This window comes from Nicotiana sylvestris, chromosome 5 (assembly GCF_000393655.2).
Source record: "Nicotiana sylvestris chromosome 5, ASM39365v2, whole genome shotgun sequence".
NCBI lineage: Eukaryota > Viridiplantae > Streptophyta > Magnoliopsida > Solanales > Solanaceae > Nicotiana > Nicotiana sylvestris.
The window spans coordinates 52,730,333-52,756,525 of NC_091061.1; the positions used below are offsets into that span (position 1 = coordinate 52,730,333).

At 37.9% G+C, this 26,193-nt stretch overlaps 2 protein-coding genes across 5 annotated transcripts; both read left to right on the forward strand.

Moving 5' to 3' along the window:
* The first annotated feature begins 13,356 nt into the window (after positions 1–13,356).
* On the forward strand, positions 13,357–16,991 carry LOC104230831 (probable glycosyltransferase At5g03795). 4 transcript variants are annotated; one of them, XM_009783725.2, is made up of 6 exons: positions 13,357–13,611; positions 13,702–13,823; positions 14,273–14,359; positions 14,495–14,730; positions 15,222–15,570; positions 16,129–16,991. In XM_009783725.2, exons 1-6 carry the CDS (start codon positions 13,497–13,499, stop codon positions 16,789–16,791), a joined length of 1,572 nt encoding a protein of 523 aa, XP_009782027.1. In that variant the 5' UTR covers positions 13,357–13,496; the 3' UTR covers positions 16,792–16,991. The 4 variants fall into 4 exon arrangements, with proteins under 4 accessions (XP_009782027.1, XP_009782024.1, XP_009782025.1 ...); XM_009783722.2 differs by having other exon boundaries at positions 13,357–13,823; XM_009783723.2 differs by having other exon boundaries at positions 13,357–13,823; positions 14,273–14,347.
* Positions 16,992–18,062: 1,071 nt separating this feature from the next.
* On the forward strand, positions 18,063–18,464 carry LOC138868658 (uncharacterized). The gene has a single exon (XM_070146223.1). It carries the CDS (start codon positions 18,063–18,065, stop codon positions 18,462–18,464), a length of 402 nt encoding a protein of 133 aa, XP_070002324.1.
* Positions 18,465–26,193: the final 7,729 nt, after the last annotated feature.

The window sequence follows — 26,193 nt, forward strand, 5'->3', positions numbered from 1 at the left end:
CCCGAGGACACATCCAAAAGAATTCTCCAAGACTGTCAAATACAAGAACAGAGGCCTTCCTGGTTCAGGTGGGACCAAGACTAGCGGGTTCAACAAGTATTCTTTGATTTTGTCAAAAGCTTCTTGGCACTTGTCTGTCCATTTAATTGTTGCATCTTTCTTTAACAGCTTGAAAATGGGTTCACACGTGGACGTCAACTAAGCAATGAATCAGCTGATGTAGTTCAATCTTCCCAACAATCTCATGACATCTTTCTTGGTTCGTGGAGAAGGCAAATCTTGAATGGACTTTATCTTTGTTGGGTCTAACTCGATGCCCCTCTGACTGACTATGAATCCCAAAAGTTTGCCAGATGGAACCCCAATTGCACATATGGCTGGGTTTAGCTTCAGATCATATTTACACAGCCGCTCAAAGAATTTTCTCAAATCCCGAACATGGTCATCCTGGGTCCTGGACTTGATGATCACGTCATCCATATACACCTCTATCTCTTGGTGCATCATGTCATGAAAAACGGCAGTCATGGCTCTCATGTAAGTTGCCCCGGCATTCTTCAGACCAAAAGTCATGACTCTATAATAATATGTGCCTTAGGGTGTGGTAAAAGCCATCTTTTCTGCATCCTCTTAATCCATCAACACCTGGTGATATCCTGTGTAACAATCCACGAAGGACTGTATCTCATTTTTGGCGCAGTTATCAACAAGGAGTGGATGTTCGGCAAAGGGAAATTATCCTTAGGACTTGCTTTGTTCAGATCTCGGTAATACACACATACTCAGGTTTTCCCGTCTTTCTTTGGCACTGGAACTACATTGGCTAACCATGTGGTGTATCGAAACACTCGGATCACCTCCCGCTTTCAACTATTTTGTGACATCTTCTTTAATCTTGTCACTGATATCAGTTTTAAACTTTCTTTGCTTTTGTTGGACAAGGGGATAATCGAGGTAAGTTGGCAACTTATGAACCACCAAGTCAACACTTAGTCCTGGCATGTCAGCGTATGACCAAGCAAACACATCTTTGAACTCAAACAAGAGTTAGATTAATGTGTCCCGGGTTTTCTCATCTGTGTGAATGCTTATCTTGGTTTCCTTGACTTCTTCAGAACTACCCAAATTAACCGGCTCAGATCATTTAAGTTCGGCTTAGGTTTATTCTCAAACTGTTCCAATTCTCGATTTATTTCCCTAAAAGCCTCTTCTTCATCATATTCCAATTCTTGGTTCATTATTTCACAGTTAGACAGCGTGTTTGGATCTGGGCATGAAGTCCGCAAGCATGTCATGTTATTGAAAGCCGCATTATTTGAACTGAAAGAAGAAATAAAAGAGAAAAATAACAAAAATCAGAAAGAATAAAGAAAGATGAACGATGAAATATTGATTTCATTTCTTTGAATTTGAAGATAACAGGGTTTACATTGGAAATTAAAGACAGGAAACTAAAGAAACATCCAAGTTACACCCTAAAATAACTCGTGATGCAGAAAAAGTGGCAGGACTGGACTACCGGGATTCCCGCCTGATTGGGAATGGAGTAGCCTTCCAATTTTGTAGTTTGGCACTGGGTCCCATGTATAACACCTTAGCGGTGCTTGAGCTTTCCCCTGGTTGGACCATGTGGGTTTCATACAACATCTGTCTTATAGCCCCACAGATTTCTTCAATTTCCTCAGTCGTAGAGGCCTCATCTTCCTCTTCCTCATTGTATTTAGGCTTGACAAATGTCCTATAAAGATGCGGAATCGGCTGAGGCAAGACCCAACCATTGTTCTTTCTTTCATCCGCCCATTTTCCATCAGCTGATGTAGGTTGGAAACCTACCCCAAAGAACTTCTCACTAGCATCCAGAGTGATAGGTTCGGCAATTCCTTGCAATGACTTCCCGAGCCCCTTCCTGGGTTTGTAACCATGTCTGATCATTTATTTGGCCGCCATAATTGATGCATTTGAAAGAAAGGGTTGTGGTCAAGGGTCTCCTTCTTCACATTGGTCCGCGACCACAATCTCAAAAACCTGATAGACTATATATTCACTTCCTTCTCTAGCTTCAAGACAAGGGACTGACGGGTCCCGATACATCGATTGCTCGTCTTCCCCGGGAACTACAATCTCCTGATCTTCATGTTCAAATTTCACCATATGGTGGAGAGTAGAAGGCACATCCCCTGCTGCGTGAATCCACGGCCTTCCCAAGAGGAAATTATAGAAAGTATCCATGTCCAAGACCTGAAAGGTCACCTCAAAGTCCACCAGGCCAATAGTCAGAACCAGATCAATCTCGCCTATTGTATCTCTCTTTATGCCGTCAAAGCATGCACATAGACGTTGTTGGGACTGATTCTCTCAGTATAGATTTCCATACGCTGCAGAGTTGAGAGAGGGCAAATATCCACCCTAGAACCACCATCTAGCACGACCCTTTTCACATAATACCCCTCGCATTTAACTGTCAGATGAATGGCTTTGTTGTATGTGGCCCCTTCCGGGGGAAAATCATTCTTGCTAAAAGAGATTTGATTGACTGCAAAAAACCTTTCTGCCATCCTCTCCAACTGTTCTACAGTTGTTTCAATGGGCACGTATGTTTCATTAAGAGTTTTGATCAACATTTTTTGATGTTCAGATGAATTCATTAGCAAAGACAACAAGGAGACTTCGGCATTTTCATTTTCTGAAAGAATGCTTCTGCTTCTTCAGCACTCACTGACTTCTTAGGTGGGAAACGCTTCTTTGTGGCATTATTCATTTCTTCCAGATTGAGGTACTTCTCAGCCGGGTTATTTTCCTTAACTTCTCCCGAGATCTCTTTGCCTTTGTAAGTTACTACCGCTTTGTTATAGTTCCATGGAACGGCAGTGGGATCTGTCATGGGCCTTTGTGGCGTGCGACCAAAAACCACGGGCTCATTCAGCCTTGGTGGAAATATTGGCCCCTGCACCACATTGGTCCCCTTGGGCACATACATTTTAGCTCCCTTATTTAGCTCAAACCTTCTAGGAGGACTCAATGACATCTATTCTTTCTTGTGGCCTTGAGGAACATAGAGAATGGCATCTTTGGAGGGCGTTACCCCAGTTTCAACTTCCACTTTCTTTTCTATGTTCTAGGGGGTAGGTTTGCTCTTCTTCTCCCCCTTGTCTTGTTTCGCAATAGCTTTTGGCTTCTTTTCCACATTGACTATGGCAATGATGGCTTTTAGAGCTGGGTCAAACTCTTTGTCTTCACAGATCATTCCAATAATTGGCCCATTATTGTGGGTCGGTAATGGATTGTTGGTTACATTAGGAACATCTTCGTCCTTTAGCACTATTCTCTTTTGTTCTATCAAATTCTCCACAGCCCTCTTCAGGGTCCAACAGTTATTTGTATCATACCCTTCTGACCCTGAATAGTATGCACATCGAGTACTGGCTCTGTAAGCGGGCGATGATGGGTTCTGCCTGGTTTGGGGTACATGCTGCAACAAACCCATCTGGACAAGTTTGGGGAACAGGCTGGAATAAGACTCACCGATGGGTGTGAAGTTTGGTATCTTGGGTGGTTCCCGGGTACGGAAGTTGTTTTGTAGAGGTCGGGGATTATAGTGAGCTTGGTGAGGAGGTTGATTTCTGGGAAATGGAGCTTGGTTTTGACTAAATTGCTATTGTGGCCTAACATAGGGTTGGGCATTCATCACTGTGTATGGATGAGGAACCATAGCATAAGCCATATCTTGGTGGGGATAGTAATGTTGTGGGGGGGTTTTTAGAGAAAAGAGGTCTAGATGGATGGGGTTTTCTTGCACTTGAAGTTGCCATTGCTGCTTCTTTATTCTTTTTTTCGATTTGCTACTCCTCCTGACCCACCTTGGATTGCTTGGGAAGTATCCCTTATAGCAGACTGACTCAAGATTCGCCCTGTTTTCAACTCATTTTCAACCATTTCACCGATTTTGATGGCTTAGGTAAATGGCCTACCCATCGCAGACATCATGTTTTGATAATAATCAGCCTCTTGGGCTTGAAGGAAGACACTGACCATCTCTGTTTCGTTCATTGGAGGTTTGACTCTAGCCGCTTGTTTGTGCCATTTGACAGCATACTCTCGGAAGCTTTCCGAGGACTTCTTCTTTAGATTTGATAATGAATTCCTATCAGGGGCAATGTCGATGTTATATTGAAACTACCTGACAAAGTCCCGATTCAGGTCGTCCCAAATATGCCAACGAGATATATCCTGATCCATATACCATTCCAAAGTGATGCCGACCAAACTCTCTCCAAAGTAGGCCATGAGAAGTTCTTCTTTTCCGCCCGCTCCCCACAGTTGGTTGCAGTACCTTTTGAGGTGAGCAATGGGATCCCCATGCCCGTCATATTTTTCAAACTTTGGGGTTTTGAAACCCAAGGGCAGATGTACATGTGGTAACATGCACAGGTCAGCGTAAGATACATTCTTCTACCCACTCAGACCCTGTATATCTTTTAGACTTTGCTCTATGCTTCTCATCTTTCTGGTAATCTCCTCTTGTTCAGGGGTTTTTGTGGTTTTCTCCTGCTCTACGGTAACTCGTACCGAGGCGGCTGGGAGTAAGCATTGGTAGTAAACTAGGTTGGTTCCATTGGGAAAGATGGTGCTTGAAATGTGAAGGAAGATGGATCGAAACTAGGCCTGGCTAAAGCAGGTTGTGCCATGGCTGAACAAGGTGGCGCGGTGAATATATTTGAAGCCGCATCTAAAGTTAACACCTGGCGGCGGGCCTCAGAAGATGTTCCAGCAAAGTGGGCTGAAATGGTAGGATATCCCAGTGGGGTATTTGGATAACTTATGGGGATGTTGGAGGTCTCACTTGCCCTGGGAAACAGCTCAGGGAATCCGGGTATTGCACTTGGTGGTTCTTTTTCATTTGCCCAGGCATCCCACATTTCCATCATGCGGAGATGCAAAATCCTATTTTCCTCAACAGTCACTGACTCAGAAGTTGGAATGGCCGAGATCGAACTATCCTTCGGAATAAGAACTGTTGGTAGAGGAATTTTTGAAGACATTTCAACACTTCCTTTTGACCTCGTGAAGTATGGATGTGAAGCCAGACTACCATAAAACCATCCACCTTACTATAGAACTTGGACTTAACAGTAGACAATAAACTGGTCAGTTTGGAGCAGTTAACACGTAGGTAATCGCACGTTGGGGGTGTGATGCACCTATACAGTTAAATGTGTTTCTACATGTTTCGCCACGGTTGCATGTTTCATCCCAGCTTTGCTTACTTTTTTCCCAATTTTCTTTTCTTCCACTTTGGCTTTTTGTGCTTCTATTCCCATTTTCCGCTCTTTTCTTCCCTCTCTTTCCTTGCTCTTTTTTTTCTTTGTTTTTTCTTTAGCTCTCTTTTTCCTTTTTTTTTGGGTTTTCTTTCGGTCCTTTCCTTTCATATCCCTCTTTTATTTGAGTTATTTACATGATCGGATCTGATGAGGATTGCCTACGTATCACGACGCCGCGTGAATCAGATCATTATATAGTTCAAGAAAATAAATGCGAAAAAATAAAGAAAATTTTTTTGAGAATTTTCAATTTTCAATTTTCAATAATAAAAACTCCTAAACCTTTCTATTGCAAAAGACTTCAAACTACTCAATTTCTTGGAATTTTAAAACTACAAACAGACTCAAAAATAAATTCTAAACTAAAAACTGAAATACAAACTCGATAAATGAAAAATCATGAGGTGTTTCGACTACTGGGGCCCGTGGGACATCATTCGGTCTTGCCACGGGCCTACGTGCGAGATCCCCTTGAAGTCGCTCCAAATAGCTCATTATATGGTGGACAAATGTCATTACTGCAGCAAAGAAAGTGGTCTGAGTCATGTCCTCACAAGCGTGGCATTTCATGACGATGTAGTTGGCAATGGCTCTAACCCTCTCTCGGATAATACCCTTTTCCTGAAGAAGGCGCCCGATTTGCTAATTCCGAGCTTCTAGCACCTGAGTGTCATGATGGCTTTGATTCTGCAACTGTTGCATATCTTCCTCCATCTGGGCCATCAAAGCATAACAATGTTCCCTGTCGGCTTTAAAGTACCTAGCTTTTTTAGCCGCCTCATTCTCAAAGGTAGTTAGCTTTCTCTTCAGATTGGTGATTGTCCCCTCATATTTTCTTTTCATTTGTTGCCCAAACTCTGCCCACCCTTCTGCATTCTTTCACAATTGTGCTCGAACTTTTGCTAGACTGGCCTCAGATTTTTCTAGGTCATCTTGACACTCAAGTACTTTCTTTTTCAGACCACTTATAAGCCTTTCATCTGCTCGGCTTCTTTCCGGGTTTCTAGCAGCTATTCTCATTTTCTGGATCTGAGCTTTGAGGGCTTTCTTTTCCTGGGTTAGCTTCTTCTTCTCCCCTTCATCTGCGGCATCTTGGATACTATTGCCAAATTTGAGGTCCCTGATTTGTCCCTCTAATTTACTTATCTTGGACCTATAGCTTTCTTCTTTTGCCAACCAGTCTCACTGCTCCCGCGAGTCGTGAGTGAATTGTTGGACATGGGGTCTCTTAGCAGGTCTTTCGGGAATCTGAAACCTTTTACCGAACCAAATCATGTAATTGGGGTCTACCTCACCTCTAGCTAGATCCTGCACCATAGTCTTAGATTCGAGAAATCTGCACTTATTCCAAAATTGGCGAACACTTCCTTCTAGAAATACAGCCTTTGGGCCTAGTTCGACGACATGTCCACTCAAATCTTCGTCATGGGTGACGGTTTGAAACCTGCCCAGTTGGCGTAAAACCCTGTGAGGAGCATATGGCTGGATGCTCCGGATGCCCATTAGGAGAAGATAACACACTTCGGCTGACATGTATTCGACTTCGGTGGCAGGGATCCATCCAAACGTCCACTCAATTTTATCTGAAGTTAAAGAACTTAAATGTGGAAACCAAGCCTTGGTACCCTCTAGGAATTCAACACCCTCCACTCGGCTTTCAAATTCTTCGATGCAATCCAAACCGGTCATGCCATAGTTCATATACCCGACACGGTGGCAGAGATGTTCCTGTATCCAAAATTGTAGTAGTAAGTTGCAGCCTTGGAAGAATTTGCCCCCTTCTCGGCAGATGGTCAAAGCTCGGTAAATCTCAGATAAGATCAGGGGAACCAGGGTGCCATTAGCTTTCTTGATCGCGACATCAACCATTCCCACGAGGCCCAATTCTATGTTGTCGTCTTTTCGCGGACAGATTATAACACCCAAGAATGCTACTATAAAAACCAAACCCCGCCATGCCTCCCATTTATCTTTATTTCCGGCATGGGTCAGACTAGTATCCGGTGCTTCAAAACCTTGGGGTTTGCCATAGCGTTGGTACAAGAACTGGAAAGTGCAAAACCCTTCAAATAAATTCCCATCCTGAATATCCCGGTTAATACTCAACATATCCAGAAACTTGTGAGGAGATACTGGTTTCGGTGACACCGGGTACCAACTTCTAAGGTTTCCGTTAAGGCCGGCGTAACCCGCAGTTTCCTCTAGTGTGGGTGTGAGCTCAAAATCAGAAAAGTGGAACACATTGCGAGTCGGATCCCAAAAAGGTATCAAGGCTTCAATTATGTCCAATCTTGGCTTGATGTTCAAAAGTCCGACAAGACCACCCAAAACTTTTACCACGGTTCCTCGGCTGAATTTTCCTAAGTCGTTCCACCACATGTGGAGTTGTAAGGCGATCTCCTTAAGAGCTGCGAAGGGTTCATTTTCATCTGTGCTCATCCTGCACATTTATTAGGGTGATTTAATTTTAAAATAATTATGACTCATTTTGACTCAAGAAAACATTATCACTATTATTTTTTAAATTTTTATAAAAAATCCGGCTTTGCAAATACGGCCTTTCAGCACTTTGGGGAAGAAGATTTTAAGGTTGTGTTTGCTAACCGGCCAAAAACCCTGAAAAAGCGACCAAAGGTGGCCGTTCTTGCAAAAACGGCCTTCCGGCGCCCTTTTGGGAACATTCGGCTATTTTAAACAAGAATGGCATCACCTTACTTATTTACAATAAAAAATTTTATTCTTTTTTGGACTAATTTTGTAAAAAGGAATGTTGGACCCAATGGGGGTTGCCTACGTATCCCACATCCAGTGAGAATCAAACTGGAGTAGTTCGAGCAGATTTGAAAAAATGAAAACAAAACCAACTATTTTCAAAAACAAAATTTTCTCTTTTTTTTTCAAAATTTCGGCAGAGTTTCAGTATATTTTTTGGACATTGGTTTTTTCAAAAACAAGCAATTATCTCTCTTAGCCCTCACATTGACTCTTCTTTTTCCCAACTTTTCTCCTATTATCCATAAGCCGGTCAAGATGCAAATCCGAAGCAAATAAGTACACAAGTAGCAAGTAAGATGCATCAGGATGGTCTTTTTATTTCGGGTACACCTGTCCTAGACAGACCCAACCCCTGTGTTGAGTCTACAAAGTCAAATGCACGTGATGCAACAAACGTTCCTACTAGGGATCCGACGTGAGGTTTTGTTACACTAGGTTTAAAACCTGAGTGTATTGTTCTAGACCTGGCTTACCCGAGCGGACAGCTCGAGCCGAGGGGGGCAGCGTACTGGAAATACAGAAGCTTCACCGGCTTTGCAGCTTGTCCGAACCTCATTCTAAAATTGGATAAGACTCTAAACAGAAGGGAAGTCACACGAAGTGCACACTTCCCAGATGATTTAGAAGACTCAGAGAGAAGAAGGGTTTCGTAGCAATTTATATACAGTTCAAACAGTATCAAAGCGGCAGAAAGCGGCAATTAGCACATTAGGCCCAACATGTAAAAATCAGATAAAACAAGTCAACTACAACAGTTATTCTAAGCTCGAATTCTTAAACCCTGAACCAAAGTTCTGGGGTTTCCCTAGCAGAGTCGTCAGAGCTGTCACACCTCCTTTTTACACACCCGAAGGTAGTACAAGGGAGTTTTTTCAATTAAAGTGACATTATTCAAAATGGGATTATTTATTTGATTTTCAGAGTCGCCACTTGGGATTGTTTATTTGGTGTCCCAAGTCACCGATGTATTTTAAATCCCAAATCGAGTAAAATTTCGACTTTCCTTTTGAAGTCTGCGATCCAGAAATTCTGAATAAGGAATTCTGTTAACCCGAGGAAAGGTGTTAGGCACCCCCGGATTCCGTGGTTCTAGCACGGTCGCTTAAACTATTATAATTGGCCTATTATCTGACTTTAATACATGTTTTAGCATATGGTACACTTTTAACTTATTAGCTGCTTTTAATTAATTTTAGGAAGATTCAACGTTATCTAAAACACGTTTTGAACCACGCCACATGAAATGCACCCGCGGTTCACGACACATTTTATTTAACATTGTTGAGATTTGGATTTGGGTCACATGAAATGCACACTCGAGTTTAAGGAAATTAATTTAAATTACGCGCCTAAAGTAACTATGCACTTTCAAGTTTGCAAGGGCCATGGAAAATTCAGCTAATGGCACACCTCGAATTTTCTATAAAAAGCTAACTAGTTTTGTGAGGGCCATAAGTTATGGATTTTGAGAAATTGTACAATTTTGAAGTGATGATAACCTGCACTATGCATATCAATATTCTAAATTTATCTTTAACCCTTGCAACACAATTTTAAATAACACTACAACGTTTGGTTCAGGAGATATGATGGACAATATGAAATATTAAAACTTGTTTTTCTTCAATTGTATCCATCTCCTCAAGAGTCAGAGAGAAAAAGCAAAAATCTCTCTTCCTTTATATAAAAATTTTATAGCGTAGTTATTGAAGGATCAAATAGATGTGCTTAAAAGCAAAATATGATACAGAAATGCACGGTTACTTCCGGGAATTAATCTATCTTCCATATTCACAAACTAATAGATTTAAACTTCTGTAATTATTTTTGCATTTCAACTAACAAACAAAAAGAAAAAAAATCATGAATATTTAAAATATTTCCTAACAAATATGTAGAGTATCCCAAAATATAAAATAAAAAGAGGGCAACATTTAAATCAGAGAGTAAATCAAAACATACAAAATCATATTAATGTGGCCACAATGGATGATTATATATATATATATATATATATATATATATATATATATATATATATATATATATATATATATATATATATATCAATAAATATGTTTTTTTTTAAATTTTATTATTAAGAAGGATAACATGAAAATATTCAAAGAATAATACAACTTAACATATAACTTGCAAAACAAAATTTAAATAGAACAATATTCATTAAGTATAGTGTAAATTTATTCATGCAAGTACACAAAAATGACAAAGATTAGAACGGATCTTTGCTTAATATTTTCCAAATGTAAAACTCCAAATTGAGTTGGACACAACAAGCTATTGACTGAACCTTGAACCGGCAACCTTGACGGATTGAATTTCGTTACTTGACTGTAACTGAAACTCAAAGGAAAATGGGTTCATGCCACGAATTCTTATGGTTATTTTGGGGCTAATTTTGAGGTATTTAAAGAGCTAATTTTTGGTTTCTTTTTTTTTATCTTAAACAAGATAATGAATTGATTTTTTTTTTTTGAAAGAAATAGGAAGAAAGAATGAAAATAGTAGAAATTCTATTTTTGCATAGAAGAAGAAAATATGTTTTCTCTCAATTCTCTCTACTCTCCCTCTTTTTTTCTTTCAAATATTTCTCTTCTATTTATAGGAGAATTTTCGAAAATTTTCAGATTTGTTTTTTAATTATTTTTTTATTTTTTTATTTAAAAAAAATCCCACTTACATTTTACTTTTTTTTTATTATTTATAAAAAGAATTCCCACCTTTCTTTACTTTTATTTTTTAAATTCCAACTTTAATTACTTTTATCTTATTTAAAATTCCATTTTTTTACTTTTCTTTTTTTCCACTTGTTTTACTTTTCTTTAAAATAAATCCACTTTCTTTTACTTTTCTTTTAAAAAATTCTACTTTCTTTTACTTTTTATTTTTTAAATTTTCACAAAACTTTACTTTTATTTTTTTAATTTTCCACTTTTTTTACTTTTTAAAAGAGAATTCCACCTACTTTTATTTTTATTATTATTTTTTTTATTCCCCACTTCCATTTTTTTTATTTATTTAATCTCTCCCGAAATTAAAAAAAATATTTTCGGATTTTTTTAAAAAATTATTTTAAAATAAAAAAAAAATAAAATAATATTAATAGTAATAATTCACCTTTTAAAATTTATATTTTTACCCTATAATAAAAAGTGTAACAAAGCTAAAAATTGTAGGTTAAAACCCCTAAAATATTTACATAGAAAAAGTAACAAAAATAAAATATTGTCAAAAATTAGGTGCTCACACCGGGTTGGTTCGGTTTTTATCAAAACCAAACCAAACAATTATATCGGTTTGGATTGGTTCGGTTTTGTCGGATTTTTCGGGTTTTCGGGTTTTTTTGTTACATGTATATTATTTCAATCTTACTTTATTAAAATTATAGATAAAGCTTTGATAAGTGAATATATGTTTAATAAATATGGAAAAAATTGACAAACATATGATCTATTAAAATATTCTAATGGGAGAATTTTTTTAGTAACAAATGATAATTATTTTCTTAGTCGTCTAACAATAATTTTTCGTTAATTTACGCTTTCAAGGTTAATACATGAGAGGATCCCAACTATTTCTATATTTTCTAAAGAAAAATCACTAAAAAGTCTTAAAAATATAAATAAAATTTATATATTTATATGTCGGTTTGGTTCGGTTTTTTTTTACTCAATACCAAACCAAATCTAGTCGGGTTTTTTAATCGATTTGATTTGGTTTTTCGGTTTGGTGCGATTTTTTGGTTCGATTTGAGCACCCCTAGTTAGTACGTTTAGGTCATGTGCTTGACGGGGACAAAATTCTCAAGTTCTGTGAATATCTAAACCTTAAAAATATAAATTGGGATTTGGGAATTTTGTTAAAATTTTTTACGTATTTGTAAAACCCATGACATATATATTGGTTTGAATAGTTAAATTCCAGACGTAAACTAAAAGGGGTTGGGGGGGGAGGGGGGATGAGAGCCTTGGACTGCTGAATTTATCATAGAGCTGTTAAATATTGATTGCTAATTACTTTACGTTACGGTAACGGACCCTTTAAGCTGCAATCTCGGAGCATTTACAAGTGTAATTGATACTTTAGTCAACTTACTATTGGTCAAAATATTACTACCTCTGTGATAAATTAGCTTTTAAGATTCATTACTTTTTGGAGATATATACAGCTTATAATTCTTGGTATTTGCTATACCATCGTGAGTTTAACAAGTTGGAGGGCGATTTTGTCTCGTGAATAGTCCAATTGTACAATTATTAAAAGGAAAAATAAAGATTTTGACTTTCGGTGATATATATCTTAAATGAATGTTTACGTTGCATTTTGAGTAACCCAAACGTGAGAAAAGGTTGTCTTTTAGTAATGATGTTTAAAATTAAAAATTTGAAATTATTTGATCAAAATATTAGAAATTTCTAAAATATCAGGAACAAAGTTTAAAGTGAAGTAAATATCGATAATTCAATGTTCATATAACCGAAAGAGGAAAGAGCGATGTTCACTTCATTTGATTTCTGTATAGATCACTTGCATATTCGTTTTTTTTTTCCTTCCTTTTTATGAGCAGATATGGAAATTTGGCCAAAAGAACTTTTATAATTATTACTCCCTCCGGTTCATTTTAAGTGATTTTTTTTTTGCTCTTTTTGTACATTTTAAGGAATTCAATTTTTAGCATTAATTAATAATAAAATTGACCATATTAACCTTAATTTTCTTATTGAAAATATACAAACTACTCCTAGGCTCTCTACTCCAATGGCAACTTTGAAGAGCAGAAGTTAATTCCTTCCTGATATTTGAAAAAATCAAATATTATGAACCACAAAAAAGGGCCAAAAATAACTTAAAGTGGACCGGAGGGAGTAATTAATAACGAAAATCAGTAATTCTACATGCTTTTCTTTGTTTGTTTTGCTAATAATCATTACGTCTTGACTATGTTTTTTCTTTATTTTGCTACCTCTAAATTGTGGACAGGGCAAATCTCGTACAGAAAAACATAAAAAGGAGGGAATTAGAGTTTGGGAAATTAACTGTAGCCATAAAAATGGAGAAAAGGAAAGTTAAAAAAAACCATAAAAGTAACACAACTGACTTTGAGAATAAGGAGACTTGAACTTTAAGGAAACTTTGGTAGACGAAAATCCCCATAAAGCAGCTGGCTATTTATCAAATGCCCCTTTTGGCTATTTTAAAAACATAATGTGCAAGAATAATGCAAATATGCAGCAAAGAATAAGTTGTAGTGAAGTAATGAATCTCAGAATGTTCACTGACTAACAAAATCTTATCTCATTAATTATTTCCTCTGATATTTTGCAGTACTAAAGAAGTAAAGCACTGTTTGTTAGGCCATGCAAAAATAGTTTAGTTTTAGAAATGTGGTGTCTCAAGAAGCTGCAGTTGCCTTCATTTTTGTCTTCTAATTTGGTTCTCTTGGTTTTTATCCCTTTGGTTCTGGTTCTGGTTCCAATTCTTGCTTGTACATTATTAGGTAGTTCTTTTGTGTCATCATTTTCTTCTTCTTCTTGGAATGGGATTAAGCCTGTTGGAATTTTGACCTCTTATTCTTTGAGGTCTTTAGGTAGTTATGAAGAACAAGATGAGAATTTACAGATAGTTGCCTTAGCTGAGCCTCCATCTTTTACTTCTCCTTTTAACAACTCACTGGTAGCTGAAGACGCAATTCCTCATCATCCTCCCCAAGTAAATCCCACTTTTCCCCTTGTTTTCTTGTTGTATTCTCTTTCTTATGTGTGTTTACTAAGGATTTAAGTTATACACTTACAAATATTGTTTACACTGTCAATGGAGTTCAACCAGTGATGGCAGGTTGGTTACAATTTTTACCTTATAGTGACTTGGTTGTGTATAAGGAGAGCCTTGGCGTAACTGGTAAAGTTGTTGCCATCTGACTTGGAGGTCACGGGTTCGAGCCGTGGAAATAGCCTCTTGCAGAAATGTAGGGTAAGACTGCACCCTTGTGGTCCGACCCTTCCCCGGACTCCGTGCATAGTAGGAGCTTAGTGCATCGGGTTGTGCTTTACTGACCTGGTTGTGTAGTACTTTTTACACAGTGAGTGACTGCATAGAGCATAAACTTGTATATTGATCTATTTTCTTCTTTCTGTGTTTTGCTACCTTGTAAATTAAAGGAAGGAGGAGAAGAGGTAGAGAAGGATGAAGTATCAAATGAAGGAGAAGAACATAGTAATAATGCAACTGCAGGGGTACTTAGACATGTTAGTTACAGTACTATTTTTACCTTATAAATGACATGATTGTGTAATACTTTTCACACCGTCAGTGAATACAACTTAAACTCGATACTAATTTATTTTCTTCTTCTTTGTGTTTTGCGACCTTGTAAATAAAAGGAAGGAGAGTCAGAGACTGAGAAGGATGAAATATCAAATGAAGAAGAACATGGTAATAATGCAACTGCAGGGGTACTTAAAATGTACAGCAGGTTAGAAAGGGTTGAAGCCATTTTGGCAAAATCCAGGTCTTCAATAAGAGAAGCTGCTCGAAATGGGAGTATGATATCTAACCATCAGGACCCTGATTATGTTCCTCAAGGCCCCATGTACCATAACGCAAATTCCTTCCACAGGTACCGATTCAACCTCACCATCTACCATCTGATTAAGTTATTTCATCTATTTTCTGGTTCTTACGATGCTGTTATTATTTCTATGATTTCTGTTGACGGTACTAATATATTGTCTCTTCTCGTCTTTTCCGTCTTCTTGAGCCGAGGATCTATCGGAAACAACCTATCTGCCCCATCCGGGTAGGGGTAAGGTCTGCGTACACACTACCCTCCCCAGACCCCACTTGTGGGATTCTACTGGGTTGTTATTGTTGTTGTAATCTGATTAAGTTATATACACTAACGGCGGAAGGATTTTTTTACGCTATCAGTGTAGTTTAATCAGTAGATAATGAAATGTCAGTTACAATTTTTAGCATGTTACTCATTAATTCGTATCATAGAGATTTACTTGCCTTAAGCGACCTGATTGTGTTTATACCTAGTACATAAAACTTAATACTGGGGGTCATTCTACATTAGCATTTATATCTTTTGCAACAATATTGTAGGAGCTATCTTGAAATGGAGAAGAGCTTCAAGGCATATGTGTATGAGGAAGGAGAACCTCCAATATTCCATAATGGTCCATGTAGGAGCATATATTCAACAGAAGGAAGGTTTATACATGAAATGGAAAAGGGAAATTTCTACAGAACTGAAGATCCAGATGAGGCTATGGTGTATTTTCTGCCATTTAGTGTAGTTGTGATGGTTCATTACCTCTATGTCCCTGGCGCCCATGATATGCATACCATTGGTACAACTGTTGCTGATTATGTTAAAGTCATTTCTTCAAGACATACCTTTTGGAACAGAAGTCTTGGTGCCGATCACTTCATGCTTTCCTGTCACGACTGGGTAAGCAAGGGAACACAAGTACTGTGTTACATTATTTATCTTATATACTCTTAGGGGTCGTTTGGTTCAAAATCGGCCAGGGATTATAATCCTGGAATTGAAACCAGGTTATATAATCTTAGGGGTCGTTTGGTTCAAAATCGGCCAGGGATTACAATCCTGGAATTGAAACCAGGATATATACTCTTAGGGGTCGTTTGGTTCAAAATCGGTCAGGGATTATAGTCCTAGAATTGAAACCAGGAATATAACCTGGATAACTTATCCCACAATTCATATGGGATAAGTGATACCAAGATTTTGGTATAGAAATAATATTGGTTTTAGCTGATATATATACCTCAAATCAAACACGAGATAAACTTAATCCCAAAATTTATACAGGGATAACTCACTTAATTCCTTGAACCAAACGGTCCCTTAGTGATGCCTCGACTTGTGACACATTGGATAGCACCAACTGTCGATCCCACCTAGTTTAGGATTGGGACATAGTTGACAGTTGACATTGTTATCAAATTTGCTTTTTTGATGAAAAACTTTTGTATTGATCTCCAGGGGCCACATTCGACTTCATACGTTCCACATCTCTTCAACAACTCCATAAGAGTTCTATGCAATGCCAATACCTCAGAAGGTTTTAATCCTATAAAAGATGTATCTCTACCGGAAATCCATCTCAAGACGGGCGATATCAAGGGACTCGTCGGAGGTCCCTCACCATCAACAAGATCAATTCTTGCATTCTTCGCGGGTGGTTTACATGGTAACATTAGACACCATCTCCTAGAACAATGGAAAGGGAAAGATGAAGAAGTGTTAGTTTACGAAAAACTTCCAAGAGGCAAATCTTACGAATCCATGTTAAAAAACAGCAAGTTTTGTTTGTGCCCAAGTGGATATGAAGTTGCAAGTCCAAGAATTGTGGAAGCAATATATGCAGAATGTATTCCTGTCTTGATTTCAGATAGTTATGTGCCACCATTTAGTGATGTTCTGAATTGGAAATCATTTTCTGTGACAGTGGCTGTGAAAGACATACCGAATATCAAGAAGATATTAATGAGCATTTCACAGAGTCAGTACTTGAGAATGCATAGGAGAGTGAAGCAAGTTCAGAGGCATTTTATGATTAATGGACCTCCCAAAAGATTTGATCTTTTCCACATGATTGTTCACTCCATTTGGCTAAGAAGATTAAATATAAGAGTTCACGAATAGGATTTACTATACTTATATTTTCGACAAGTTAAAGAGGGGGAACCTTCAGCAGTTGAATGGAAATCCAGTTCAACTGAACTCGAATACTCATATTAACTAGTAGTATATCCAAATGGAACAAACATCTGATGTTTTTTTTTTTGTTATAGTTTATTTGTTTTTTGTTTTTTCTGACGAAAATTTCTTGAATTTTGCTGTTAAATCTTGTGAACAGTTTCTTCCAGTTATGAAATCAATATCACTTGGTAAATAACCTCTAACTCATCCTTTCTGGGCAAATCGCTTGCGAGACAGTTCCTGGCACTCAATTTTTCTACAGAAAATGTGGATTTTTATCATTTATTGACTCTGTAATCTGTACTGCTGTAAAATTGACTATAATCGAGACTCTTGATGGCGATGCAGCTTTTTAGTTGCGGTTTCATCTGATGCGCGGTATAAATTTATGTGTAAGAGTTCACCAAAATTATAAAAATTGTAGATATGAATCCATAGCATTTAAAATAAAACAGGTTCAATGTTAAATCCTTAAATATTGAACTCTAAAATCTTAAATTCGCCAGAGCAGGTCACACGACATACTATATAGGAATAGGGGAAATATGGGGTAAGAAATGGAAGAAATGCAGAAGTAATGGCACATATACTGTGACGTGAATATCAATTTTGTTTTATTGACATGATGTTACGTCGAGAGTATAAGCTGATATGTATTAGTTGGCTAGTTAGTTAATACAATGGTTATTTATGTAATCATAGTTAGTTAGTAAAGTTAGTTAGATGTTGTATATATATAGGACATATTACTCACTACTGTAGCATGTAGAAGAAATGAGAATCAGTTAATTTCTCTCCAAGTCTTCTTCTGTTTGTTTACTCTCATCAATCTCTCTATCTCATTGATAAAATTGACATGGTATCAAAGTCTACTACTCGAATCTGGATCGCGAATCTGTGTGGTTATTGAATTCAAGCTCAATTGCTTAAGCTCTGTCTCTACAGTTGAAGCTCAACAATGGCGGAAGTTGATAATGAAGCTCCTGAGAAGCTAAGTGACAATCATCCCTTGTTTTTAAACTCAAATGATAATTTCGGAGCAATTTTGATCTCGCTGCAGCTTTGAGGTCCAGAAAACTACTCGGTATAGAGTCAAGCAATGAGTATTTTAAGGCGAAACAAGTTAGGGTTCATAGACGGTACTTGTAGGCGAGGAAATTATAGTCCAAATCAGGTCGATCTATGGGATAACTGCCATAGTGTTGTCATGGATAATGAATTGTGTATCGCCTGAATTGCTTAGTGGAATCGTTTACTCCTCAAATGCAAGTGTTGTATGGAATGCCCTAAAAGAGAGGTTTGATAAGGCTGATCTCTCTAGAATTTTTCAGATTCATAAGAACATTGCTACAATTAATCAAGGTACTAGCTCAATCTCTTCTTATTTCTCAAAATTGAGACTGTTGCGGGCCGAGTTTGATAGTCTAGCCCCAATTCCTGGATGTGACAATGAGAAATCGCGTGAATTTGTTGTGTTCATGGAAAGGCTGAAACTCCTGCAGTTCCTTATGGGGCTAAACGAGTCTCATGAGCAAGCTAGAAGCCAATTGCTCATGATGATACCAGCTCCCTCTGTTAACAAGGCTTACTCTATGATGATGGAGAGAGAAAGCTAGAAGGTAATTGCACACTATGGTTCTCCTGTAGAGAATCCTGATATCACTACTTTTGTGTCTACTAGAGGTGGATTTCAGCAGAGACCAAAGAAAATTTTAAACCTAGTTTGTGACTACTGGAACTACAAAGGACATACCAGAGAGAATTGTTTTAAATTGAATGGTTATCCTACTGATTTCAAGCACAAGAAGAAAGGAAACTCATTTCCTACAACTAACTTTGCATGAAACAATGGTGGTTCTGGAACTAACACTGGAACACTAATGCCTACTAGTGGTAGTCATGATTTGTTTTCAGCGGGTAATAACAGTGGAGGAAACCATGGGGAAAGGAGCCAACCTCAACCTCATCCAGCAGCACCACTTCCCTTAGTACCATACTTTACTCCAGAACAGTATCAACAAATCTTACATATGTTTGGTAAAGTGAATGAAGAAACAACAAACTCTGCTCAACCAGCAGCAATAGGTATATTTGCATTCCTATCCAGTATAATCGATGATAGGTGGATAATTGATACTGGAGCTACTAATCATATGGTAGGAAATTCTAAGTGGTTGACCAAATAGGACAAGGAGTCTAGTTTAAAAGGTGGAAATGTGCATCTTCCAAAAGGTAATGTGGTATCAATATCAAATACAGGGACATCTAGTATTCAGAAATCAGGATCTACAAAATGTATTGCACATTTCTGACTTCAAGTTTAACCTTTTGTCTGTGTCAAAATTGACAAAGGAACTAAAGTGTTGGGTGGCATTTTTTCCTGATTTTTGCCTCTTCCAGGACCTCTTCAGTGGGCAGGTGATGGGGATTGGTATAAAAGACTGTGGACTGTACTATCTGAAGCCATCTCTAACTCCTACAACATCACAGACACAACTACAACTACAAGAGTCTGATAGTAAAGAAGTTTGCTAATCTGTGTTTGCTAATGTGACACTATCTGTATGGCATAATAGACTAGGGCATGCCCCTTTAGACATGCTCAGAAAAATAGATTGTTTGAAGCAGTGTAAACTAGACAAAAATCATCATTGTATTGTATGTCCACTAGGAAAACAGTCTAGACTTTCATTTCCTATCAGCACTACTAGTTCAAATACACCTTTTCAGCTAGTACATGATGATGTATGGGGTCTTTATAGAGTACTTACACATGATGGTAAGAGATATTTCCTAACATTGGTTGATGACTTGTCTAGGTATACTTGGATATTACTGTTGAATAATAAAGCTAAAACTTTTGTCATTGTGAAGCAGTTTCTAGCTTTAGTGAAGAATATGTTTAACTCTAATGTTCAAACATTAAGAACAGATAAGGGCTGTAAATTCTTTAACTCTCAGTTTGATGAGTTGATTAAGGAAAATGGTATTGTACATAAGAATTCTTGTGTTTATACATCTCAGCAAAATGGTGTAGTAGAGAGGAAGCACAGATCCTTAAGGTTTCAAGGAGTTGTGCCACTGAAGTTCTGGGGAGAATGTGTTGCTACTGCTATTTATCTGCTTAACAGGTTACCTTCTATCATCTTACAGTATAAATCTTCTTTTTAAATGTTATATTCACATCCTCCTAATCTTGATCATTTAAGAACATTTGGTTGTCTTACTTATGCATCAAACCCCAATATCACTGATAAAATGTCACTTAGAGCCATTCCTGCTGCATTAATGGGATATTCCTCTATTCAAAAAGGGTGCAAACTCTATGATCTACATGCTAAGTCATTCTTTGTGAGTAGAAATGTGGTATTTAGAGAAGATTTATTCCCTTTTAGACACTTTACTCCTTCTACTCTTCCCTTGTTTCTAGTACTAGAAGCTATACCTAACCCACCAAGAAATATTCCAAACACCACTCTTAACAACACAACAACTTCTCAAATCATACAAGAAGACTTAATCGCAGAATGCCCTGTATCTTTAAATCCATCCACCAATATAGATCATTCGTTACATCCAGTCACACCTAACATCACAGTAACTGATGAATCTAGCATCAGTTCAATACCTATCACTGAACCTCAACAATCTAAAACAGTTAGAAAATCCTCTAGAACTGTCAAACAACCTCTGTGGATGCAAAACTTTGTCACTACTAAAAAAATCCAACTGTGCCTACCCTTTGTCATTCTATATCTGTTATGAACATCTGACCATATATTATAAGACTGTCTTAAACTCCTACTCATCTATTGTGGAGTCTGCTAGTTATAAAGAAGCAACTACAGATCCAAAGTGTATTGAAGCGACGAAACCAGAGATTGCAGCACTAGAAGACAACAACACTTGGAGCATTGTTGATATTCCTGAGGGAAAGACCCCTATTGGTTGTAAATGGGTGTTCAAGGTCAAATAAAAATTATCAAGAGAAGTGGAGAGGTATAAGGCAATATTGGTAGCCAAGGATTATAGTCAACAAGCAGGATTAGACTACAAAGAAACCTTCTCACCAATAGCCAAAATGGTTACTGTCATATCAGTGGAAGCTGTGGCAGCTTCAAGACATTGGTTCATCTATCAAATGGGTGTTCACAATGCCTTCTTGCAAGGAGATATTTTGGAGTAAGTCTATATGACTATTCCAGAAGGGTTTTCTAGATAGGGGGATACCAAACAAGTCTGAAAACTACAAAAATCACTGTATGGTCTGAAACAAGCACCAAGGTAGTGGAATCTCAAGCTGACTGAAGCACTGCAGCAACTGGGATTTGTTCAAAGCTACTTTGACTACTCACTTTTCACACATCAACTAGGATGTGACATAGTTGTGATTTTTATATATGTGTATAATCTGATCATTACAGGAAGCAACAATGATCTATTGGTCAAAACTAGGGAAGATCTTCAGAAAAAGTTCAAGATGAAAGACCTAGGGGAACTAAAATTCTTCTTAGGCATTGAATTTGCCAGGTCAAACAAAGGAATACATATGTGTCAAAGGAAGTATTCCTTGGAGCCGATCTCTGAACTTGGCCTAGGAGGAGCAAAAATAGCTGGAATTCCCTTAGAGTGCAATCAGAAACTTACTTCAACAGAATATGATAGAACATTCAACAAGATCCTATACTAAATGATGTTGGGGAATACCAAAGGCTTGTAGGGAGACTCTTATATTTGACCATGACCAGACCCGATATCTCATTTGGAGTACAGGTGCTAAGTCAATATATGCATGCTCCAAAACAGTCCCACATGGAGGCTGCCCTAAGGATTGTTAGATATCTGAAAGCATCACTAGGTCTGGGACTCTTAATGCCATCAACAGAAACTAAACAGCTACAAGCCTTCTGTGATTCTGATTGGGGCTCCTGTCTGCAGACCAGAAGATCTGTTACAGGATATCCTGTAAAAATTGGAGAGGCTTTGGTGTCATGTAAATCTAAGAAACAAGAGGCTCGTAGCTGTTTAGTTTTATGACTTTACTTTAGTACACTTGGTTTGATGATCATTTATGAAATTAACCTTAGCAAACCATTTTACTCAAGCTCAAGATCTCGTATTACATAAGAAACATATCATTATGGTCTTTGTTGTTCTATAAGTATCTTCTATCGTCGTTGTCATAAGTCTCTTCCAATAAATATATAGTTTGAGTAAATTTACACGTAATGACTAACTCATAGTTCGAGGAAAACAAAAACAAAAGAAAGAAACTCATAGGTGCAAGTCTCAAGTTCTGATTTTCAATTCAATTTTAACCATTACACGCAAGTGGATCATGCTATCAAAGCTATTACATGAAGTGATGAATACGAACTTTGAGCATGACTCCGCACATCTATCCTAAGATCAAATATACGAAATAATATGGACAACAAGGTTAGTCGAATTCTCCAATTTTTAGGAGAAATATGTGTGCTATTTCATACTAGTCATTTTGATCCAAAGTTGACTTTAACTAGAAAAATAATCTTTTTTGTAAGGTAAGGACATCATCATGGTTGGTCTCTAAATGTCTCTATGGACTAGAAATATTTTTTCTAATGAATAAACCTGCAGTCAAATTCAAAATTGCGACCAGACTAATTTCAAAGGTCAATTCTTTACACCAACTTCTTGCAAATATAAACCTTCTAGTTGTGTTTGGGAAAATAAGTTTTAACTCCCCGTATAATCTTGTTTACCTTAAAAATGAGTAATAATTAAATTTGTACGTGATTTAAAGGGTAGTATATTAATTCAATATGGATGATCTAAGAACAATAAATAATTAAAATAAAGAGAGAATAAACTATTAAACCAATCGCAATAAGACAATCAAGCTTGGTCTCAAGTTGAACGCTGAAATTTAGCCTCGATCGAATCCTTGATATGGGCTCGGTTGCAATTAAAGGAAAAAATAGCTGAAGAACACTTTGAATGATAGCTAGAAGACAAAAATGAGCTTTTATTATCTTGATATACGTGTCAACAATGTGTTAAAATAAAAAAAAATCTCCCCTTTATATAGTAAGGGAATTTTAATCCTAGTACAAGTCTAAATAAGGTAACAATCTTCTTTTTTCGGTAAACGTCGATTCGCAGTTGATATCAAATGGGATTTGCACCATAATATCTAGTTTAGGGCGAATATTACGGCTCCCCACTTCTCATGCCCAACAACTTTTCTTTTTCCCATGGTCTCGAAACTTTACTCGGTCCAGGTCCGTTGTGTTGCCGTCTCCGATTCTGGATGCATCGTTCATTCCTTTCGTGCTCTAATACGAGGGATCATTCGGCCTTGCTCGTAGTTGCTTTGGATCATGCTTCCCTCTTGTTTCATTATTGAGATATTGAAAAAAATATTGCCCCCGATTTTACTCGTACATTGATGGTCCCCTTGCTTTTCGGAGAGCAGATTTATTGAAGTGACGTGAAGAGATTAACTGACCCTGGTTCCTTCTTTCACACGCTATAATCGGGTCGTCGGGTTAGTGAAATGTCCCATTAGTCGTGTCGTTCTGACTTCGGACATGTGTCAACTGCTATTTAACCGTCCTCGATCAAAACGTCCTGCATTAATTACCTCTTGTCTATAAATGCTTTGGTCTTTTTCATTATTTTACTTTCAAATTCCAAAACTCCTTAATTTACCCCCAAATTTTTCATTTGTTCTTAGCTCCTTCAAATCTTCATACATTATTCTTCCTATCTACATATCTTCATCTTTCCATCTTCAAATCTTCTTACTTCATCCTTAAATCTTCAAGTTTGACCTTCAAACCTTCATCCTCATCTTCAAATCGTCATTTTTTCCAAAACTTGACTTCGAAATTTGTGCCCCAACGGACTTTCCCTTCAACTTCTAACTTGTCCACGGATGTTGAGTGGTCGTACCTAAAGTGTCCCCGGAACCTCCCCTAAAGGACTTCATCCCCGAAGGTTGTTCTATAGGAAATGACTTCAAGGTCGAGAAATCCTCTAGTCAATAAGATCGAAGCGAGGAGGTATGGAGGTATATATGCTCCATCACCGAGGACACGCTCCCTACAGTTTGGGAGGATTGTAAATGGGAGGGCAAAGAAGTGGTTATCCCCGATCTTGATGAGTACATCACCACATATGTGGAGGGGTATTTAAGTGTTTACACATACCCCTTCACACTTGTCTTGATGGACCCCATATTCCTCGATTTTTGCCAAAGGTATGAGATCTACCTTGGGCAAATTCACCCGTCCTTTTGAAGGATCATGATCCTCCGACACTTTGTTTATAACACCAATGCACCCTGTGTACGGTTAAAACCGGGCCTACCTAATTTTACTATTTGATCGAGACTAGGGAGTTGCATCGAAGGTCGACATCGCAGTGGATCAAACCAGAGCACGAAGACAAGGTACAAAGTTCGAGAATCGAGGTACTTTTCGAGTTCGAGGTCGGTGGAGATCGAGACCAAGTAGGGAAGACTTCGAGCAAAGGGCAATAATAGAAAAGCGAGATATCCGTGACCGGTCGAAGATCATGGCGGATATCCTAGAACTGATCAAATCAAGGGTGTTTGTTTAGGCTAATCATGGGATTTACTTCCGTAATTAAAATTGTACCATAGATAGATTCCTCTACTATATAAAGAGGGTTCTAATCGTTTTGTAGACATCTTACACTCTGAGATATAAAAATAATATAACGCCTTTTCTTTAGTTTATATACTTGTTCATCAGCTTGTTATATTTTAATTGTTCTTGCACAAATCAGTTCGAGGGTATTTAAGCTCGAGGGCTGAATTTTGTTCAAACATTGATTGCTTTATCCTATTGTTGGTTTCTATTATTAACCTTTACATTTATCAATTGTTTTAGGTGAAATCACGTGTCCATAAAACCACATTATAAGTTTAAATATTATCCAATTTATGGGTAAACTATTATGCACCCACTGTGGCGCAAAGGACAATAGTGATTGCCTGGTATTAATTCTCATAACACACACTACTTTAGGCTTGTTCTTGTGAGTGTTTTTGATTTCAGGATCAACATGTCTAACTCGCAAGAAGTACCCACTCACGCTGATAACGGCCTCGATTTCCATGGAGAAAATGATAATGTAGCCGCCCCAGGGATCGAAGTGCCTCAAGCTGGCCATGAGGGAGTATCGATCACAGAACCCATCGATGTCAGTCTGCATGTCGCCCTAAATGCAAATCTGGGCATCGTCTCTGGAAATAGTGTCTATAGAGATGCCCCAGCGGCCGATCAGAACATACAGAGCAGTGAAGAAGGCATAATTAGCCTTCGGATGATATTCGAAATATTGAAGATTCAACAAGCTACAATAGTGCAACTCCAAAATCAGAATCGAGTACCAAGCAGAATTGAGCTTGAAACATCACAAGAGGTTATTCGTAGAGTTGAGCCTATACCGGAGAAGTCGAATGCTAATGAATCGGGGACTGGCCCTGCCATTATGAATATGCTTGAGGAGCTCACTAAACGGATCGAATCAGGTGAAAAGAAAATCGAGGCTAATGACAAAAAAGTAGAAACATACAACTCACGGGTTGACCAAATTCCGGGGGCACCCCTGATCCTAAGGGGTTTGGATTCGTAGAAGTTTGTGCCAAAGCCTTTCTCTCCAAGTACGGCTTTGAATCCCATCCCGAAGAAATTCTGTATGCTAGAAATTCCCAAATACAATAGGACCACCGACCCTAATGAGCATGTTACTTCTTATACGTGCACAATAAAGGGAAATGACTTAGAAGACGATGAGATTGAATATGTTCTATTGAAAAAGTTTAGCGAGACTTTATCAAAGGGTGCCATGATATGGTATCCTAATTTACCACCCAAATCTATTGATTCATTTCCTATACTCGTAGATTCTTTTGTGAAAGCCCACGATGGAGCCATTAAAGTTTCAACAAGGAAATCGGACCTCTTCAAGTTAATACAGAAGGATGCCGATATGCTCAGGGAATTCGTATCTCGGTTCCAAACGAAGAGAATGGATTTGCCTCCAGTCACTGACGACTGGGATGTTCAAACTTTTACGCAAGGTCTCAAAACTCGGAGCTCCATAGCTTCATAACATTTAAAGAAAGGTTTGATCGAATATATAACTATCACTTGGGCCGATGTACACAATCGGTATCAGTTAAAGATTAGGATCGAAGATGATCTACTGGGAACTCCAATTGGTTTGATTTATCCCAACAAGACCGTGGAAACAGTTAAAAGGGACGTTGATCGGGAAACACGATCGAATAGAGAGAAATACCAACCATACAGGGGAGATCGGAGAAATAAC

What these genes read in the sequence shown, in the direction of transcription:
- LOC104230831 (XM_009783722.2), top strand. Translation starts at nt 13,497, where the DNA reads ATGTGGTGTCTCAAGAAGCTGCAGTTGCCTTCATTTTTGTCTTCTAAT. An exon ending in TTCCTCATCATCCTCCCCAA is followed by an intron (nt 13,824 to 14,272) that starts GTAAATCCCACT and finishes TGTAAATTAAAG; the next exon opens with GAAGGAGGAGAAGAGGTAGA. An exon ending in TGCTTTCCTGTCACGACTGG is followed by an intron (nt 15,571 to 16,128) that starts GTAAGCAAGGGA and finishes ATTGATCTCCAG; the next exon opens with GGGCCACATTCGACTTCATA.
- LOC138868658 (XM_070146223.1), top strand. Translation starts at nt 18,063, where the DNA reads ATGAATTGTGTATCGCCTGAATTGCTTAGTGGAATCGTTTACTCCTCA.